This window comes from Protopterus annectens, chromosome 7.part0 (genome assembly GCF_019279795.1).
Source record: "Protopterus annectens isolate FY-2018-M chromosome 7.part0, PAN1.0, whole genome shotgun sequence".
Lineage (NCBI taxonomy): Eukaryota > Metazoa > Chordata > Ceratodontiformes > Protopteridae > Protopterus > Protopterus annectens.
This window is the reverse complement of record NC_056739.1, coordinates 280,828,710-280,849,894: the sequence shown is the minus strand read 5'-3', so window position 1 is coordinate 280,849,894 and position 21,185 is coordinate 280,828,710. Positions and strand designations below refer to the sequence as shown.

General features: G+C 42.9%; 1 protein-coding gene across 1 annotated transcript in view; it reads left to right on the top strand.

Annotated features, from left to right (window-relative positions):
- Nucleotides 1-21,185, top strand: part of LOC122806397 (fibroblast growth factor receptor substrate 2-like) — a 474,993-nt gene that overhangs the window by 139,354 nt on the left and 314,454 nt on the right. Inside the window, exon 3 of the mRNA XM_044076763.1 lies at nt 13,242-13,330. Within this exon, the coding sequence (XP_043932698.1) occupies nt 13,265-13,330 (66 nt within the window). The 5' untranslated portion in view covers nt 13,242-13,264. The remainder of the gene's footprint in view (nt 1-13,241; nt 13,331-21,185) is intronic.

Sequence of the window (21,185 nt, the reverse complement as noted above, 5' to 3'; positions counted from 1 at the left end):
TATTTCATGCAAGGCATCACTGGCTCCCTCTCCTGTGCAACATGGTAAGGGGAAAACATAATGAGGTGCTGTCTCAGCAAATGGACCTTGTATCTCAGAACAAGGGATCCCTGCTGGACCATAATCTGATTATACTTCCATGCAGGTACAAGTATTCAGAAGATGTGCTAAAACATTATGGAGAATGCTGGGAAGCCCAGTACAAGAAAGTCATACCTAGCAAAATAGACTCCAGAAGGCCTGTGGTAGCACTGGTCCTGAAATACCTGTTATATCTTTGTAAATCTGGCTTGGTTTACACTTCCATAAAAGTTCATATCCTTAGTATCTCAGCTTGCCTTTCCATGGATCCCGTTCTGTATTCTGCACGTTGTGTTAAGCAGTTCCTAGAGGGGGAATCTGTCATTGTAGGTCATCCAAGAGACAGATGGCTCTACCATGGGACCTTAACTGTGTGTTAGAAACATTGATATTACCTCCATTGAACCATTAGTCTCCAGCCCTGTCCATTTCCTTTCTTGGAAAACACTGTTCTTGGTGGCAGTCACTTCAGCTAAGCATGTTTCATTGTTAAGGCATTAATGTGCAAAGAACCCTACTTATTCTTATATCAAGATAGTGGCTTTGCATACCAGTCCTTCTTTTATGCCTAAAGTGGTTTACTGACTTCACCTTGTATCAGACCATTCAGCTTGTGTTTTTTTCTGTACCCCAGAATATAGAAGAAGAGAGCCTTGCATTCCTTGACTGTGTGGAGTCAGCAGACATTTTACAAGAATTTATACTTTACGTATTTAGTAAGCCACGGTGGTGCAGCGATAGCATTGTCACCTCACAGCAAGAGGTTCTCCCGTTCGATTCACGGCTGAAGCGCCTTCTGTGTGGAGTCTGCATGTCCTCCCTGCAGTCAAGTAGTGTTCGAAAGACATGCATGAATGGGCGTGCCTTCGTTAAAGGTTGGGCATCGAGCTGGCACCTTGGCACTGTAAAAATCTACTGCCAATCATTAGCAGACCGGAGTTCTGCTGTGGCGACCCCTAATTGGGAAAAGCCGAAAGAAAAACAACATACTTTAAGTATTTACTGACCTATTGATCTGTGAGGATTTTAAGAAGCCTAGACTTAAAATTTTCATGGTAGGTTTTAGCCCTTATTATTGTGTATACTTATAACCCAGAGGCGGGCAGAACAAGGATATGCTGGGACACTATCTTGTTGCCCCTGTACATGAGGGACATGGACATTAAACTGGGAATGAATTAGCTTTTCAAATCCATTCATCAAAATTATGTTTGACTAGAGTAAGAGAAATACTTCACTTTATGTAAAGTAGAACACTGTTCATAGAACAGGTATTCAGTGTGATACATATACCTGTTTCTCCAACCTGGTCTGTTTATGTTAAAAAAGAGATTGAGGTCCTCCATTGGACTTATCAGTGTGTGTAATAAGTCTGACAGGATAGGGACTGCTGAGGCTCTATATGCAAGGCAGAGGTAGCCTCTTAGCCTCTATGATACCAAGAATAGGGATAAGGCGTTGAGATGGTCTGCATAGTTTGTGATTCAGGCCTTTGATGTTTTTAGTTAGAAAACATTGTGGTTGCTCTAGGTGTGACAAGTGTTGGGACAGGTACATACCTAATAGAGCATTATATTCAATGATTGACCTGACAAGTGCCAAGTACAGTGGAATGATGATATCGTGGGACCTGGCTGCCATATTCCTCGTAACAAGCTGTGCAGTAAAAAAACACTTTGCCGCATTTTCACTGTTGTAAGAATCAAAAGACAGTTCGTTGTTGACATAGGTTCCCAGATCCCTGACTACTGGATCAGCTTTCAAAAGTTTGTTGTTAACGTGATAGTTACAAGGGAAGTCATGCTTGCCATTTTCTCCTTTTTTACTTACGTAGGCTGATCAAGCACACGTGCTACAGATGTAAGACTTCAGGGTGTCGGGCCTACAATACCTGTCTTTTAAACTTTGGGGTGCAGGCATTGATTTTGCCCAACTTTATCTTACCTTTGGGAACTTTCAGTCCCATTAAAAGATGTGCTTTTGGACAACTAGTTTCCATCATGTGCTTCTGACTGCTTTATTGATACGAGTTACTCCCAACCTCCTCTCCCCCAACACAATGTTACAGATGAGGTTCACTTTGTCAGCACCCCCCCCTACAAAATGGTTTTGGAGTCTTATGATTTTGTCATCCTAAACAGGAGCCATAAGAAAGGTTCATGCAAAATGCATCTTGACAAGCACTCGGAAGTCTTCTGCTGAAGATCTTGATGATGAGGAAGGTGCAAATGCTTCTCTCTTTGGGGTGTTCCAGAGTTCATAGAATGTATGCAGTTGGTGCTAAATAAGAGGGTGGTTTGCCCACAGACCCTGTTTTCTCTCCTCAGTGGAGGTTACAGCAGGTATATCCCCTTCCCCAGCAGTCCTGTTTGGTAGCTCCCTGTTTTGTTGATGTCTGTAAGTATTTCTGTAGCAGATCTCTGTCAGCTCCTGTTTAGTTGATTTCTTTGAGCCCAGCTGTCCCACCCAGTAGATAAGGAATCCAGGGCCATAGACTTAATTCAGGAAACATTTGTTTGTGTCCACAGCCCCAAACTGAAGATTTAATGGCTTGCTTAATTTCTAACAAGATGTGATGGATGAACTGTACCATGTTGTCATTCCATGTAAAATATATGATGGTACATTAAAAAAAAAAAAAAGTCAAGGCCCAGGCATCCGATGTTCTTCATTCCACATTGCTGCAGTCCTAACTATTGGGTAGTCCGCTGTCCAGTCGGCCCGAATACCAAAGTATATGGCTGACGTCGGTCACGGCGCATTAGACTGACGTCAGTACGTCAGGGTACTAATGCGCATGACCGACGTCATATCCTCAGTCTTTTTTGCCGCATGGTCCGATGCAGAAGCAATTTTGCGAGTGCAGGTTGGCGTTCTGAAAGTTTCTGAAGTCAGAGTTTCAGACCGAATCAAAGTTGGCTAAGTACCCCGTTGGGGAATATTTTGTTTTTTTCTTGCCTCAGTATTTAACCGGATGTCAGAAAAGTGAATAACTGTATTTCTTGTGGGAAACAGATACCTCATAGGGATTACCATACTTTGTGTATACTTTGTTTAGGGCCTGAGCACGACGTTGTTGGATGCCGCTCTTGTGCAAGATTTAACAAACGCACTATTAAGAGAAGGTTAGACTGTGCCAGGTTAGTGTTTGGGAAGCGTTGTAATTATAAAATGCCGTCGGATGTTCCGACGCCCGCTTCGGGCAAAAAGCGCAAGGATAAAGCAGCAAAGCCTAGAGTGGAAGAACCGACAGTCCCTGACGCCGGTTCTTTAGAAGGCTCAGTGGAGCCGGAGGTTCTGCCAGGTGTTTCTTTGGAGTCTCAGGGAGAGACTTTATTGTTACAGGATGTATCCTCTCAGGAAGTAGGCCAGGCTGAGCGGGCTTCTCAGGTGGCTGTTCTTCCCTCTCTTCCTAAGGTGGTTAGAGCCTCCCCCTCTGTTTCCAAGGCTTCTTTGAGAGGCAGGCCTAGTGTAGCTTCAGTGGGGGTTTCTCCTAGTGCTTCAGGGTCTTTGCCTAAGAAACATATGCTTAAAATGGCAGAGGATTTGATTACTATGATTAGAGGTTCTATGCCCCCTCCTGATAAGAGGCCTGGGGTGGAACCTGAGTTTGAGAGTTTTGAGCACTGTTCGGAGGCTTCTGAGTCTTCGGCTGAAGACTTGCAGGAGTATCCTCCTTATTCTGATTCTGATGTGGATGATTCTACTCCTTCAGCTTCTCCTCCTGAGGATTTTTCATTTTCAGAGACTCTGCATTCCATGAGGGAGCATTTTAAATGGGAAGGTCAAGATTTCTCTGATTCCAGGAAGAGGCTTAGGGAATTCTTGTTTTTACCCCAGCATAGGCCTTTAGCTATACCTCCGGTTCTGAATGTGGTGGAAGATGTATTTGCAGAGGCTTCCCTGAATCCTGATTCTTTGCCTCCTGCACCAGTTAAACCGGATAGGTACTATAGGGTGCCTGAAGCTCATAAGTATCTTTTAAGAGTCCTAGGGCAGACCCGAAACTGTCTCTCAGGGGCCTAAAGGTGTGAAGGCTTCTGTGGTTAAAAATCCTGTTCCTCCTGATAAAGAGGCAAGGGCTTTGGATAGATGGGGAAAGAAAGTGTATACTTCTTCCACTTTAGCCATGAGGGAATTGAATTGTCAGTTTCACATGTTAAAATATCAGAATTACCTCCTTTCACAATTGAAATCTAAGGTGGATGCTCTGGCAGAAGGTATTGTGTGTAAAGAGTTGCAGGATTTAGTTCATGTGTCTGAACAGGTGGGTAAACATTCCTTGCAGTGTGGTTTTGATGCTGTGCAGGCCTCCTCGAGGGTGGCTGCCACTGGTTCTGTTCTTCGTAGGCACGCCTGGTTGAGAGATCAGAACTTAGCTGAGCATGTTAAGACAAGGATTTTGGATGCTCCTTTACAGTCTGATGTGTTGTTTGGTTCGCCTGTTGAAGCAGTTTTAAAGAAAATGGAGGACAAGGCTAAGTCTATGCAAACTGTTAAAGATTTTTTGCAGGTGCAGCCTCCGAAGTTTAGTAGAAATTGGCCTACTAAGGGGTGGACTTATCCTGCTTATGATTCCCAGTCTAGGGGTAGGTCTAGACGTGGTAGGGGCAGAGCTCAAGGTTCTTTTAGGCCTAGGACAGGGAGTTCACCTGCTCAGACTTCTGGTGAGGGCAGGGGTCAGTCCTTTCGTAAGCAGACCCAATGACCTGCCTTTTCAGCTGCCAGTACATTCTCGCCTGGCAGCACCTCTGGGAGGAAGGCTGTCTCTTTTCAAAGACAATTGGGATTTAATTACCCAGGACAGATGGGTTCTGGATATCATTCACCACGGTTACAGGTTTTATTTCCATACCTTGCCTCCTTTCAAAGGCATGCCAGACATTCCTCCTCTACAAAGAACAGAGGCTCACAAGCAAATTTCTCTGTTGCTCCAAATAGGAGCCATTCAGTCAGTTCCTGTGCCAGAAAGGGGCCTAGGATTTTATTCTCGCCTGTTCCTAGTACCAAAGAAGGGGAACACGTGGAGACCAGTTCTGGATTTATCTATCCTCAACACTTATCTGGACATTCCCAAGTTCAAAATGTTGGCGTTACAACAGCTTTTACCTCTGCTGGGCAAAGATCACTGGATGGTAACTTTAGATCTCAAGGAAGCTTACCTTCATGTGCCTATAAGGCTAAGTTGCAGGAAGTATCTGCGTTTTCGAGCTGGAAATTCTCATTATCAGTTCTCTGCATTGCCCTTTGGCTTATCCACTGCGCCCAGAGTATTCACAAAGGTTCTGGCTCCAGTGATAGCTTACTTCAGGCTAAAAGGAATTCAAATCTATCCTTACTTGGACGACTGCCTGATTCTGGCTCAAGAAAAGGAAGACCTTCTACAGCATTTGGAATATGTTATAGCAGTGCTAAGATGCCTAGGGTATTCTGTGAACGAAATAAAGTCCAGTCTAGTACCCTCTCAAGACATGTGCTTTCTGGGTGTGAGACTGAATACAGCAGCCCAGATGGCCTTTTAACCCCGGACAAACAAAAGAATCTATCCAGTTACTTCCATCAACTATCTCTTCAGTCCGGGCTGACTGCAAGGACAGTCCTTCAAGCCTTAGGGTTCATGGCATCTTGTATTCTGGTGCTTCCCAATGCCAAACTGCATATGAGGAAGCTACAATGGTATCTAAAAAATCTATGGACACAGCACTGCCAGGATTTAGACACTGTCATTCAAATAATACCTTGCATTCAAAAGGAATTTTTGTGGTGGGCTCAGGAATGTCACCTAAACAAGGGACTCTCTGTGACCCGGCCAGAGGCGAGTCGGATTCTAACGACAGATGCCTCAGACATTGCTTGGGGAGCTCATCTAGATGGAAAATGGATACAAGACAAGTGGCCTGCCAGACTACAGCATCTACATATCAACATGAAAGAGATGTTAGCAGTCCAGTTTGCATTAATGGCTTTCAAGGAGTTACTTCTTCCAGGGCAGGTGTTGATTCTAACAGACAACACAACTGGCATGTGGTACATCAACAAACAAGGGGGAACACATTCTTACCCATTGTGCAGGCAAGCAATGATTTTATGGGAGACTGCGCTCAGCTTGCAACTAACTCTTCAGGCAAGGTTTCTGCCGGGAGCACAGAACTCCTTAGCAGATGTGTTAAGCAGGCAAATCATGGATCCCCACGAGTGGAAACTGGATCTTCATGTATTTCAAAAATTGACAGTGTCATGGGGAACTCCAGACATAGATCTGTTCGCTTCTCCTCTGAACCACCAGCTGCCAAAGTTTTGCACGAAGGGATTTCATCACACAGCTTGGAAAGTGGATGCTCTTTCTTTCAGTTGGAAAAATCTTCATGTGTATGCTTTTCCACCTCTTCCTCTTCTCCCAAAGATGCTTCTAAAGGTCAGGCAAGACAAGCCAAGGATGATTTTAATAGCTCCAGATTGGCCTCGGCAGCACTGGTACCCATTACTGAGGAGTCTGGTAAGGAAGCCTCCATGGCCTTTACCCTTGATTCCACATCTGTTGTCTTAGAAGGACGGTCGTCTGCTCAATGTCAAGCTTCACTCTCTTCATCTAACAGCCTGGCATATTCTGTTTTGAAAGACAGCAGGTCTCAACTTCCTCAACAAGTTTTAAATGTGATTATGGAAGCCAGAAGACCTAGTACAAGGAAAGTGTATGCAGAAAAATGGAAGAGATTTTTATTTTGGACTGCAGCAAAGAATTTGGAGATTTGAGCCTAATTTGAGTGTGGCTCTTCAATATCTTACTGAGTTATTGGACAAAGGTTTGTCTTTCTCTTCCATTAAGATTCATGCTGCAGCAATTTCAGCTCACTATGACTGTGACCCACCATTGTTTTCACATCCTTTGTTCAAGCAATTTCTTAGAGGGGCAAAGAATATAAGACCCCCACGTAGAGCTCCTACTCCTGCTTGGGATCTCAATTTTGTGTTGGAGAAACTTACTCTACAACCTTTTGAGCCTCGGCTACTGCTGAACTGAAATACTTGTCATGGAAGACTGCTTTTTTGTTGGCCATTACTTCTGCAAGAAGGGTTTCTGAATTACAGGCCCTTATGGCGGTTGAGCCTTTTTTGATTTTTCATAAGGATAGGGTATCATTACGTACTAATCCTTCCTTTATGCCTAAGGTGGTTTCTAGTGTGGCTTTAAACCAAACTATTCATTTGTCTACTTTCTATGCAGATCCCCAAAATAAAGGGGAAAAGATTTTGCACACTTTAGATGTACACAGGCAATTGCGTTATTATTTAAGCAGGACTAAGGATTTTAGGCAGTCTCAGCAGTTGTTTGTTTCTTTTGCTTTGAGTTCGCAGGGCAAGCCTGTGTCAAAACAAACTATTTCTAGGTGGATTGGGTTCTGCATTGCATTTTGTTATTCCCATCATGGCAAGGAGATTCCAGCTGGGATTAGGCCTCATTCCACTAGGGCTACTGCCACTTCAACAGCATTTCTAAGGGGGGTGGCAACGAAGGATATTTTGGAGGCAGCTACTTGGAGTTCAGTGCATACTTTCTCTAAGCATTACCACCTTCCTCTCTACTCTAAGTCTAGGGCTGGTTTTGCCACAGCTATTTTGCAAGGCATGTTATCAGCTCCTGCTTCCTTATGATTTGCCAGCCTCCCTTACCTCTGCTTTGGGATTCTACCCAATAGTTAGGACTGCAGCAATGTGGAATGAAGAACATAGTACAGTTTTGTACCTACCATAAATGTAGATGTTCGAGGATCCACATTGCTGCAGTCAATTTACCCTCCCTCCTTCCCTCTGTGTTTAGGGGTGGTTGTGTAGGTGAGATTATATTCTGGTACCTTTGTATATATTGTATATATTTTTGGTGCAGGTATGTTTGGTGTGTTTTGGTTTTGGCCTTGTCTTTTTAGGGTCTTCTGACATCTGGGGCAAGAAAAGACTGAGGATATGGCGTCGGTCATGCGCATTAGTACCCTGACGTACTGACGTCAGTCTAATGCGCCGTGACCGACGTCAGCCATATACTTTGGTATTCGGGCCGACTGGACAGCGGACTACCCAATAGTTAGGACTGCAGCAATGTGGATCCTCGAACATCTACATTTATGGTAGGTACAAAACTGTACTTTTCTTGAATCTGTGTCCTCATTGTCCACATTGCTTTATAAGCCATAGAAGTCAGTGCTCCATATGGTAATATTTCCCATTGTTGTCTGTTGGAAGGTTTTACTACAGCTCGCATAGTTCACTGTGGTCTGCTTTGATTTCTTGATGCTCAGCACCTAGGAAACTATCTGCACTTTTCTACCTCACCTACTGACCACTGCAGAAACAATTACAAAACATGGGATTTTAAAACATTTTTGCAGCAGGCACCCCCCACAGTCTTCAGAATGGGGGGGGGGTGAGGAATCCTCCCCTCCAAAATCTCTAAATATGCTACCTTGTGTGAGTCATTGAGAAAAGGGAATCTATGTATTTGTGTTTTGTCTGAGGTGGAGTGGCCTTGGAGGTTTTATATTTAGAGATTAGGTGTGTGGGGTCAAAAATGCTTTCATCAGGTGACCCACTGTCAAAACTGGTCTTCTAATGTAGTATTTTGTTTATACATAGTAAAATGTTAAGCTGTTCTGTGACATGCTGGAAGCTGGGACGTTAATGCAGACCTCAACAAGGCTACCTTTTTAGAGGTTTTTTTTTGGAGGATCCCAACTGTTCTGGGGCATGAAAGACTCAGGACAGACCCTAATAGCTTTGAGAGTGATGTTCAACCTTATGCATTGTTGTATTGCTAGGATGCTGAGGAATCAGTGCTGGATATGATTCTGATGTAGCTCACAGCCTCAGCATCAGGAAGGAGTTGGTAATCATTAACCTTTCCAGATTTCCTCTATGGGCTGGTGTCCTCACCAGCCCTTAGGATGGATTGCAGTTCTGAGACTCCTTGACTGTTTCCCAGTGGAGGCATATAGTGGGGTTCTCTCTGCATGCTCAGCCTAGAGGTAAATCTGTAGGGAAACATAGAGCACGAGATGATAACCAGTGGATATTCCATCCCATTAGTTTCCTCTGTTCATCTCCCATATCTTCACTTGTCTGACAACCCTCTCAGTCAGAAGAACTTTGGCAAGGAAGAAAGTGCACCTGCTCCTCAAAAGATCATCCAAGAGCTGTCTCTTGTCTTTTTAGATAAAGGTCTAGAGCACTTATACCAGTTTTGGGCCCAAATAGCCTAAATATGTTTATCCCTAAACATTTCTTTCAGATGATTGTGATGCAGTCCATCCTTCCTTGTCTACCCATTGAAAATTGTATGCATCTTTGGGGGTTCTGTATTTACAGATTGAAGGAAACTGTGAATGGCTATCTCAAAACACTAAGCATAGAATGTCCATTTATTGAACAGTCATATCATCATAAAGAAGATCAGTGAGTAATCATAGTTGGCTAAAATCTCGAATGGCCGATGATGCTGTGAAGTAAAACTAAACAAAAACAAAGTTTGTAAACACACCTTCTCAAGTGCACATTGCATAACATAAACTAAACAGAACCTTTTATACATTTGCCCTTTTTCTCCACTGTAGTGCAATCTCAGAGTTGGTATATATAGTTGGGGGGTACAACCCCCCCCCCCCATCGGGGTGGGTTACAATACCTTGTATAACACATCAAATATATATATATCAGCATGTTTAGTTTGTGGTATACATGTACCATGCACTAGTTCCTTGTTGTTGGCCAACTATGGCTGTTCACTGAGTTTATTTACAATGATATGACTGTTCAGTAAATGGACATTTGATGCTTAGTGTTCAGAAAGTAGCCATTTGCTGACTGTTTCCTTCAATCGGCAAACATAGACCCATCTTTGAGATCTCCAAAATACTCAGTTGTATAAAACTAGCCAAAGAGTCCAATCGGGAAGTCCATCAGCTTATAAATATGGCACCAGTCAGTAGGAGTTTAAGGCCCTTCCATCTGGGCTCACCTGTACCCCCAGTGTATTCATGAGATACATATCTTTAGTGGCAGGTTCCAGTGTACTTCCCTACCTGGACAACTGGCCTCTGGGTGCCCTAACCAGAAATGGTTTTGTCTAGGAGAGAGATGCCATTTCTTTGCAGACTGTTTGTTTTTTCTCATGGTGATATTAAACATTACAAAGTCCCATCTTCCTCCTTTATTTCATGTTTTTCCCTTTTTTGGCTACTCCTTGTGTACCAGGATTTATCGAGCATGGTTGCTGCTAGGCATTTGTGTACTGTCAGGTGTTCTGTCTTCTTTTTTCTTCTCTAGCTGTGACTGCATGCATAAGGTGTTGCGATTGATGGTGGTGATGATCTGTTTGGCCTCTTTTTGTTAGTCTTCATGTAAGAGCTCCACAGTTGACTGCTCAAATCCAGGATCTCAGCATATCAGCCTCCTGTCTTTCTTGGTGCACCTGTCCAGAGCTCCTCATTCTCACATAACTGGGTGTCTGCAGCCTTCCAACCTTTAGGTAAGGAATCCTCCTTTTTTGTTTCTACTGACTCCGCAGTCAGCAATAACCATGAATGCTTCTGCCCTTATGTGTGGTGGGGGCACTTCAGTGGGTAGACATCTCAAAGGACTTGGACTGCTCAAAGAATGCTGCATTTACAGATTATTGTCCTGGAAACAAGAGCTATGCTGTTTATTTATACAAGCCTTCTAGGACTCTTTTAAGAGGTTTTTTTTACCTATCCAGTTGGACAACACAGTTTTAGTGTGTTGCTTCAGAACAAGCAAGTAGAAGTTCACTCTTAACCCCTTATGCTTCATGGCCACAATAGTGTGGCAGTGGGCTACCCAGTCCATTTAGTTTTTGAAGGCAACTCATACTCCACAGTAGTCATTTTACTGGCCAGCAGGTTAAGCTGTTGCCTCCTGATGCCTCACAAGTTGTCACTTAGCTTTAGTGGCTGTCAGGATTTTATGATAGTGGAGCAGTCCATTGTGTGATCTTATTGCCATCTGACCAGCACCAAGTATCTTAAGGTTTTTCTCCCCATACCATCTAGGAAGCGGCACATTGATGGCCTTGCTCGCCCCTGGCTTGGCAGCCTTTTCTGAGCTCTTGTCTCTCTCATCTAGTGACATGGTCTGTAAAGAAAGCCAAATTGCATAAGGCCAGAATAATTCTTCAGCTGTGACTGCATGCTTCCTTTTGGCCTAAGAAGACCCAGTTCCCTATTGTTTCAATCTTTTCTGTGGCCCTTTTGAGACTCCTCCTTTCCAGAATGCTGCTATCTCACCATACAGGAAAGAGTTAATCATCCTATTGTGTACTAATGCTTTCCTAGTGGCTGCCACAGTTCCATTGGTAATCAGCGCTCATAAATTATTTAAACAGAGTATTTTGTCCTCTCCTTCTTAGAAGCTCTCCACTGAGATCGTCTGTAAGAAGATATGGACAGGGCTCATTACTGGTTTAAGCCATTCCACTGTAACAGTACAGTCAGTGGCTGTTTTCAGTTTTCACTTTATGCAAGACTTCCATTCTATTAATTCTCTGAAGATTTGCAAGTTCATTTTATGAGGACCTTTCAAAATTAGGTGCCATATTTAAGGATGCATTTCCCTTAGGATTTTTATTTTATTCTGGAAAAATCAACCCCCCCCCCCTCTTGTGCTTGCTGCGTCAGCCAGGATAAAATCTGTGAACTGGAAACTCCATTTTTAGTAGCTATCACTTTTCATACAAAAGATTTTAGTGCTTCTGGCTGTTTCAGACCATCATGCCTCCTTTTCCCTAAGCAGAGGGTTGCTGTTAGAACTGACTCATCCTTTATACCCATTAGTGCCACAGGACATGTTTTAAACTAGCCTGTTAATGTACCATTTTTCTTCCCTGCCTGAGCAAATTGAGGGGAGTACCTGCTTCATTGAACATAATGCCAACAGACAACTTGGCTACTATTTCAGTAGAGTTAAGCCCTAGAAGTAGTACCTACCTTCCATTTATTTCTGTAGGTAAGACATAGTTGGGTAGGAAGCTCATCAAACATTATGGTAACTACCAGCTAGGGCATTTTTTTATCTCTGACCTTTTTACATAATGCTGCTTTGGATGACTTCTATGTGTCCTGGTCATCTTTAACTAGAAATCATCATATCGGTCTTCTTTTGGAGCCAGTGTTGCTCCTATACAGAGAAATAGCTATTACTTATAACACAAAAATGCTGTCTTACTTGAGACTGTTTGTAGAGTAATTGTAGCCTTCAAGCTAACACACATTTCTACAGTACATAAAATTCATATAAACACAAGGCCACAGTATATTTAACAAATGTAATTAATAAGCAAGTTAAAAATGAATAACCAACTGTACCTGAGGGGAACCCTTGATGATCTGTGATGCACCATAAAGCATTTATCTCAAACTGACTTTTTTCAAACTGCGATCAAGACCAACAGGTGCACATATTACAGCTAAAGTAGTTGAGTAAGGTTTAGTGTTGTGGATCATACAGGAAGACCACGTTCTAGTAAGTTAAGCAATATAGTACAGTAGGTAGCCTAGCAAACAAGTGTAGGTAATATCAAAACTCAAGAAGAAAAAACTAAAGGCGGCGTGGAAGAGTAAAAGTAACAGCAGAAATAGACTGTGGTAACTTAACAGACCATCTATTTTGCAAGCACATTTTGGAAATCCTAGTAAAATAAGCATCAGTGTTAAAATATATATTTCTTTAATACAGCATATAAGGTAAGATATGTAGTGTTACATTGTTTTTATTTTTCTAATTAAATTATTAATTAAGCTATCCATTTTGTGGGTATAGCAGTTAGATAAGAGGTGTCTGCATTGCCCAATTGGCAGTTTTGCCATATTAATGTCTTTGCAAGTAATTTTCGTAACTCTCAATATAATATTTAACTCTGCTTTGAAAACTTTTTGCCACAGAGTTATCAATGTTAGTAATGTTGAACTTTTCTTTGGATTATTACATGTTTTTAGAAACTGCCATGTTGCACTGTGAGATAGTAAACAGGTTGATTACTTTTTATCTGTAAGTTGCCTTTGGCCACTATGACCAGTAAATATTTAGCACATGCAGTGTGTTTGTTGCTTCATTTGCAATTTGTGCCATCAGGTTATAACTGCACATTTTGTTTGCAGGGACAAGCCGGCCTGCTGACGCTATGGGGAGCTGCAGCAGCTGTCTCAACAAAGACTCCGTCCCAGACAACCACCCAAACAAATTCAAGGTAAACTAAACTGTTTTGTTGTCTTCTGGGAATATGTCATCCTTTGGCTTTCTTGTTTTGCCTAGATTGTGTAGAATATCTAGATTATTTATTTTTTTTCACAGAGTAAAAATCGGAAGAGAAATTTCTTGAGCATTTGCTACAGTGAACCCCCTTGTAGTAAAAATGTATAAATGTTCTTCGTGTTTCACTGTTGCAGTCATCACACTTGGGTTATCCTGCCAGGGGTAGCCCTCAGTTGGCCCAAATACCAGAGACTTAGTATTTCTGCATTGGTTGCTGTCGCTCCAGGACTGATGTCAGGTCGTCAGTGGTATAAAAACAGGCAGCCGGCGCCATTACATCAGTCTTTCTTGCCGAGAAGCTCAAAGCAGAAGCAGTTTGCATGAGTGCCAATTGGCCGCTACCTGGGTTTTCATTTCTGAAATTGAAGTTGAAGTCTTCTAAAGCTAAGTACCCCATTAGGGATCCTTTTTTCTTGCTCTAACCTATGTCAGAAAAAGTTAACAATTGTCTTGCATGTGGAAAGCAAATACCACACTGAGATTTCCATTCTTACTGGGTCACCTGTTTAGGCCCAGACCACGATGTCCCTCACTGTTGTTTTTGTGCTTTGTTCAACGTCAGAACTATACATCGTCGGGCCCTTATCATAGCTAAATACTTTCGCTCTTGATCTCAGTGTATTGCAAAATGGCTTTGGTAAGCCATCCGACTACCGTTCTTCCAAAAAAATGTAAGGATAAAGACAGAGACAGGCCGCAGAGGTCCAAAACTGCCTATGACACTTCCGTTAAGCTAGTCGCCAGTTCACTGGTACTCAGTGAGGCACTTTCGCAGCCTCTGATGCCTGCATCTATGGATTCGCAGGCCACTATCGAGACCTGTTCGGAGTCTGGTATGCAGCAAGACTCTTCTTTGACTACGGAACCTGCAGATGTCTCTACCTTGGATGGGTCTGGAGCCGCTTTGCAGGCACCGGCTTCCGAGGAAGTTCTTTGCGCTACCAATATTTGACACAAACCAACTTCTTTGGCATCTTCAGATGATCTTCGTGTTTCACTGTTGCAGTCATTACATTTGGGCTATCTGCCTGCAGATAGCCCTCAGCCGGCCTAAATATCAAAGTCTTGGATTCCTGCGTCGGATGCTGTCTCTTCTTCCATGACATCAGGTCATCAGAGGTATAAAACATGCAGCCGACGCCATTACATCAGACTTTCTTGCCGAGCGGTGCCTGAACCAGAAGCAGTTTGCAAGTGCCGGTCGGCCGACACCTGAAATTTTCGTTTTCGAGTTTCAGAACCGAAGTCTTTGAAAAAACATTGGGGATCCTTTTTCTTGCTCTTAACTGATGTCAGTAAAAGTTAACAGTTGTCGTACCTGTGGAAAGCAAATACCTCATAAAGAGATTAATTCGTACTGCATTCCTTGCTTAGGCCTGGACCACGATGTCCCTCGCTGTCAGTTTTGTGCCTTATTCAACCCCCGAGCTATTCGTCTGTTTATTTTCACAGCAAATTATTTTGGTACTCTGTTTAACTATCCAGAAATGGCTTTGGTAAGCCATCCGACAACCGATATTCCGAAAAAAACGCAAGGATAAAGAAAGAGACAGACCGCATAGGTCCAAAACTGCCGACGATGCTTCCGTTAAGCTAGTCGCCAGTTCGCCGGTACTCGGTGAGGCACTTTCGCAGCTGATACCCCACTACTTCAGATTTGCAGGCCTCTACTGAGACCCATTCGAAGTCCAGTATGCCGCGAGATGCTTCTTCGACTGTGGAACCTGCAGATCTCTCTACCTTGGATGGGTCCGGAGCCGCTGTGCAGGCACTGGCTTCTGAGGGTGTCTTCAGGCCTACAGATTTGCATTTTAAACCGACGACATCTTCATTAAGGCCTAAATCTTGACCCATGCCTAGAAAACCGACTTACAAACTGCATGGTCAGGCCCTTATGCCTAAAAAACAAATGCTTAGAATGGCTGAAGACCTTATTACTTTAATTAGGGGAAGCCACCCTTCCCCCTCTAAGAGACCTAGAACTGATTTTTCCTTCTGATTCTTCTGATCAGGATTCTGAAATTTCTGTTTCTTCTGATTACCAGGAATTGCCCTTATCTACCTATGAGGATTCTGATGCAGAGGATTCCATTCCCTCTGCTTCCCCTCCAGAAGATTTTTCTTTTTGTGAAACCTTGCACACTCTTGGGGAGCATTTCTGCTGGGAAAGTCAGGATTACTCTGACTCCAAAAAGAGGCTTAGTGAATTCTTACTCCTCCCTCAACACAGGCCTTTAGCTATTCCTCCTGTTCTGGACATTGTAGATAATGCCTTCTTGGAATCTAGCCTGGCCACAGACACTACCTCTAGCTCCCAGAAAACCTGACCGGTATTAGAGTACCTGACTCTCACAAGTTCCTCTTCAAGAATCCATCTGTGGATCCAGAGACCATTTCCTAAGGACCAAAGGGCATTAAGGCTACTGCTGTCAAAAACCCTATCCCCTCTGATAGAGATTCCAGAGCCTTGGACAGATGGGGTAAAAAAGGTATACACTTCTACTTTGGCCATTAGGGTGTTAAATTGCCAGTTTCATATGTTAAAGTATCAGCAGCATATTTTGGGACTACTTAAACAGAAAATGATGTTGATTCCTGACTGTGCTGAACATAAAGAATTACAGGATTTAATGCATTCTGCTGAACAAGTTGGTAAACATACTTTGCATTGTGGTTTTGACTCTTTGGAAGCATCTTGCAGGGCTGCTGTCACTGGGTCTGTACTTAGAAGGCATGCTTGGCTTAAGGAGCAAAACTTGCCAGATCATGTTAAAGCTAAATTGCTGAATGCTCCCTTAAACCAAGACTGCCTGTTTTGGCAACAAAGCAGAAGTCGACCTTAAAAAGATGGAGGAAAAAGCTCAATCTATGCAAACTGTTAAAGATTTCCTGCAAGTACAGCCTCCCAGATTTAGTAGGCATTGGCCTTCAAAGAATTGGTCCTTTGCAGTCTCTTCCAGGCCTTCTCAGTCCAAACCCAGGAACAGCAGACCACCTAGGTTACAGTCTCAGGCTACACACATGCCTAAGCAGTGGGGGGCTCCCACTTCCAAAGCTGGAAGTAGTAAGACACCCCCCTATGGAAAAATGTCACAATGACTTAACCTTAACCCTTCCAAGCCCTGCTCAACTGCCTGCTCCCTTAGGAGGAAAGCTCGCCCTGCATGCAAAAAACTGGGAACTCATTACCCAGGACAAATGGGTTTGAAATATAGTTTTCCAAGGATACAGATTCCACTACCACACCTTACCAACGCCAAACAGTTGGCCAGACCTACCCCCAAATCAGTGAGCTGAGACTCAATAGCAGGTTCGCTCTCTCTTCTAAGTATCAGGGCTATTCAACCTGTCCCAGCAGAAGAAAGGGGACAAGGTTTTTACTCAAGACTTTTCCTGATACCCAGAAAGGACAGCTGGTGTCCTATCCTAGACCTCTCTATTCTAAGCACCTTTTTGGTAATCCCAAAATTCAGAATGCTAACACTTCAACAGCTGCTCCCTATGCTGGGCAAAGATGCCTGGTTGGCAACCTTAGACTTAAAGAAGCTTACCTGCACATTCCAATAAGGGAATCTTGCAGGAAATACCTACCCTTCAGAGCAGGCTCCATGCACTATCAGTTCTCTGCACTTCCCTTTGGCTTATCTACTGCGCCCAGGGTATTCACAAAGTGTCTAGATCCAGCCATTGCATTTTGCAGACAGAGAAATATTCAAATATACCCATACCGGGACGATTGTCTGATTCAGGCAGAAAGCCAGGACTTGCTATTAAAACATCTGGCATTTGTAAAGAAACTTCTAACTTCACTGGGGTACACCATAAATTAAATGAAATCTCACCTAGTACCCTGCCAACAGATTGTATTCCTGGGAGCAAGCTTAAACACAACTTCCCAGATGGCTTTCCTCACGCCAGAGAAACAAGTTTATTTCACAGCCTACTTCAAACTACTGGCTACAAAGACCCAGCTATCTGCAAGGAAAATTCTGCAAGCCCTGGGGTTCATGGTTTCTTGCATTCTATTAATTTCATATGCAAGACTGCGTATGAGGAAACTTCAATGGAATCTAAAAAGCCTATGGTGCCAACATTCTCAGGACCTGGAAACAATGATTCCTATCATTCCTTGTATAAAGACAGAGTTCCTTTTGTGGGCAGAGGCCTGCCACCTCAACAAGGGGCTCCCTTTCAATCTACCCCCTGCCGCCCAAACCCTAACAACAGACACATCAGACTATGCATGGGGGGCTCACTTGGCAGGGCAGTGCATTCAGGGCAAATGGAACCTGAGGCAGATGCACCTGCATATCAACCAAAAAGAAATGTTAGCTGTACAAAATTCCCTGAAAGCCTTCAAGGGCCACATCCTTCCAGGACAATTATTGATAAAGACAGACACCACAGTTATGTGGTACATAAACAAGCAGGAGAGAACCCACTCATACCCTCTCTGCAGACTAGCCATGGCTAGGTGGAACACAGCCTTCAGCTACCAAGTGCACATACAAGCTCAGTTCCTGCCAGGCAAGCTAAATTCACTGGCAGACGACCTAAGAAGAAATCTCATGGACCCACACAAATGGAAACTGGAACCAAAAATATTCAACCTCTTGAGGAACAAATGGGGGATTCCAGAAAAAGACCTGCTTGCCTCCCCCCAGAACTACCAACTGGACAAATTCTGCACAAGGACTCCCCACAGTCAAGCTTGGAAAGTGGATGCCCTGTCCTTTACCTGGGAAAACCTATCTGTTTATGGCCTTTCCCCCTCTGTCTCTCCTTTCGAAGGTTCTGATAAAGATCAAACAGGACAAACCAAGTACAATACTGATTGCACCAGACTGGCCACACCAGCATTGGTACCCCCTCTTGCGCAGTATGATACTGCTGGAGCCATGGCACCTACCTCAGACACCTTCCCTGCTGTCCCAGCAGGCGGGCCAGATTCTGCACCCTCAGATTCAAACCCTGAACCTTGCAGCCTGGCTAATCCCTTGAGCTCTCCAATAGCATCCCTTAGTAAGCAGCTGCTAGATGCTATTCTGGAAGCAAGGAGGCCTAGCACTAGAAAATCTTATGCTGAAAAGTGGAAAAGATACTGTTCCTGTAGCCAAACTTGGGGGATGGGCACAACAGTGCCCAGCTTACCTCATATTCTTCAGTACTTAACAGAAATGCTCCACAAGGGCCTATCCTTTTTGTCAATTAAAATTCATGCCTCTGCCATTTCAGCACATTATAATACTGAACCCCCCCTCTTCTCTCACCCCCTGCTAAAGCAGTTCATCAGAAGGGCCAAAAATCTAAGACCCCCCAGGCGAGCCCCTACTCCAGCCTGGGATCTTAACTTTGTATTGGAAAAGCTCGCTCTCCCTCCATTTGAACCCGCTGCAACTGCAGAGTTGAAATTCCTTTATTGGAAAACAGCCTTCCTTCTAGCCATCACTTCAGCAAGAAGAGTGTCTGAATTACAGGCCCTCATGGCAGTGGAGCCCTTCATTATCTTCCATGCAGACAGGGTTTCCCTCAGGACCAATCCTTCCTTTATGCCCAAGGTGGTGTCTAGTGTGGCCCTAAATCACTCCATTCATCTGCCTACTTTTTTCCCAAATCCACAAAACAGAGTTGTTCAAACATTCTCCCCATGCTAGTTATATACTACTAATACCATTACAATACAAAACACCTACCCACCCTTGTTGGTGCTTAAACACTTTCTTAAAAAGACAGTACTGTTGTCAAATAGCTCTAGTCTTGGAAAATGCACCAAAAGTATATATATATTAATTTATACAATGTTTCAACATACATCAAATTGTTAAACTAAACCAAATGGTTACAATTTAAAACTTTAAAATACATCATGAATACTAAATATTCTACATTTGGTACGTTTATTCAGGCATACACAGACAGAGCTTTTCACGATGTATTCACCTATTAATTTGGACAATTTGCCAGTCGGGGATCCTATAGAACATGACAACGGAAGGTTAACATGAAGAGATTTCAACGTATGGTTCTGATTGCCGAAATATGGCCTGGGGCGAAGGCCTAAGAGACTAGTAGAAACACCAGCGGGGAATCGGCAATTATCCTCTTTTGAGAAACTGTTACAAATATAGATCACTACAACTGGATAATTTGTTTCTGAAGACATCTTTGGACTTAAAACAAGTACCCAAAGGCCTGCAGCTGTGAACTTCAGCCTACCGTGAGTTAATTGCCGTTCTAGACAAGGAAGGTTTTGAAATTATGGACATTATAGTTAAAAACAATGACATTAAACTTAGAGTTACAGGACGAGTTTTCTAAATTGAATAACAGTATTGTGAATGATGCATTATTTACACCATATCATGACAAATATAAGAAAGTGTTGCATGATGTAGATAAGTTTGTAGGTAAAAATGTTATTACCAAATAGCTTAAAATTGTACACTATACTGAAGAATATAAACACAATAAAGCGTATCCAGATGTAGTTAATAAGGGCTCCAATGTGGTTGAAGGAGCTAGCCCCAGGATTATATCCAGGGGGGGATATTGATAAAAACACAGGGCATTATAACATGGACACTATCAGGGTTAATATGCAGGACGAGCCGGAGGGGTTTTTTGCACGAAGAGCCCCGAAGGTCCGAACGCATGAAAAATCAGGCCAACTGGAATCCACAGAATCAACTACAGGGATGGAATCAGAGTGGCCATTACTTCCAAGGGAGGTCTTGGAGCGACAGGCAGTCCAAGAGGTGGAAGTAAATACACACTCGGACATATGGGTAGACAACATTGATAGTGAGTTAGGGTCAGAGGAAGGGGGATTGGTTTGCCAGAAGTTAGAACAGGATGGTTTCACCATTTATAATTATTCTGCTTAGATCTGAGCGATGAATATTTCACGCTTTTGAAGAAGGGCATGTCTTTTGTTCCGAGTTCACATGTGAATGTCGCTAGAACCCTAGTTAATTTAAAAATTTATACTAGGCAAATGAATTTAAAGATTTTTTTTAAGGACAGAAATGTGCAACAGATAGAAAGCAATTCCCATATACGTAAAAGTACGTTTGTACCCCCAAAAATGTTGAAATTGACATGTTCGAAAGACTGTGTGAAAAACGGATTCATACACTGTTTTTTAACAATAGTAAAAATAACCAAAGCATAAACAAAAGTAAATGTAACATGACAAAGGAAGAAAATCAGTTATTGCGGTCTTTGGCTACAGATAAGAATCTCAGAATTATGACCCCCAATAAGGGAGCGGGCATAGTTATTATGCCTCATATTGATTATGTTACTAGGATGGAGCAAATATTAAATGAAGAGTCAACATATGCAAGGGCATCAAGACATGAATTGAACAGGGCATACTCCTGGATAGATATAATTTTATCACAGGTGTACCTAGAAGGACAAATCAGTGAAAAAGAAAAATAATTTTTAACGGTGGAAAAATGGGTTTTGCCAACTATTTTTGGTATCCCCAAAAGTAACAAGTCAATTGTTGATCCACCTTTTAGGCCGATTGTTTCGGCAAGGGGATCCAAAACTGAACCCATGTCAGCCTGGATTGATAACCAGTTGAAACATTTGTTAAACAAAGTTGACCATATAGTTAAGGATTCTTGGCATTGTTTGAGTAGATTGGCTAAACTTAGAAATACTAATTCATTTAAATACAGTTTCCTGACAATTGATGTTGTCAATTTATTTTTGGTAATCCCACACGAAAGGGGCACTGAAATGTTTCAGAACAGTATCCTTAGTTTGGGGGTTTCAGACAT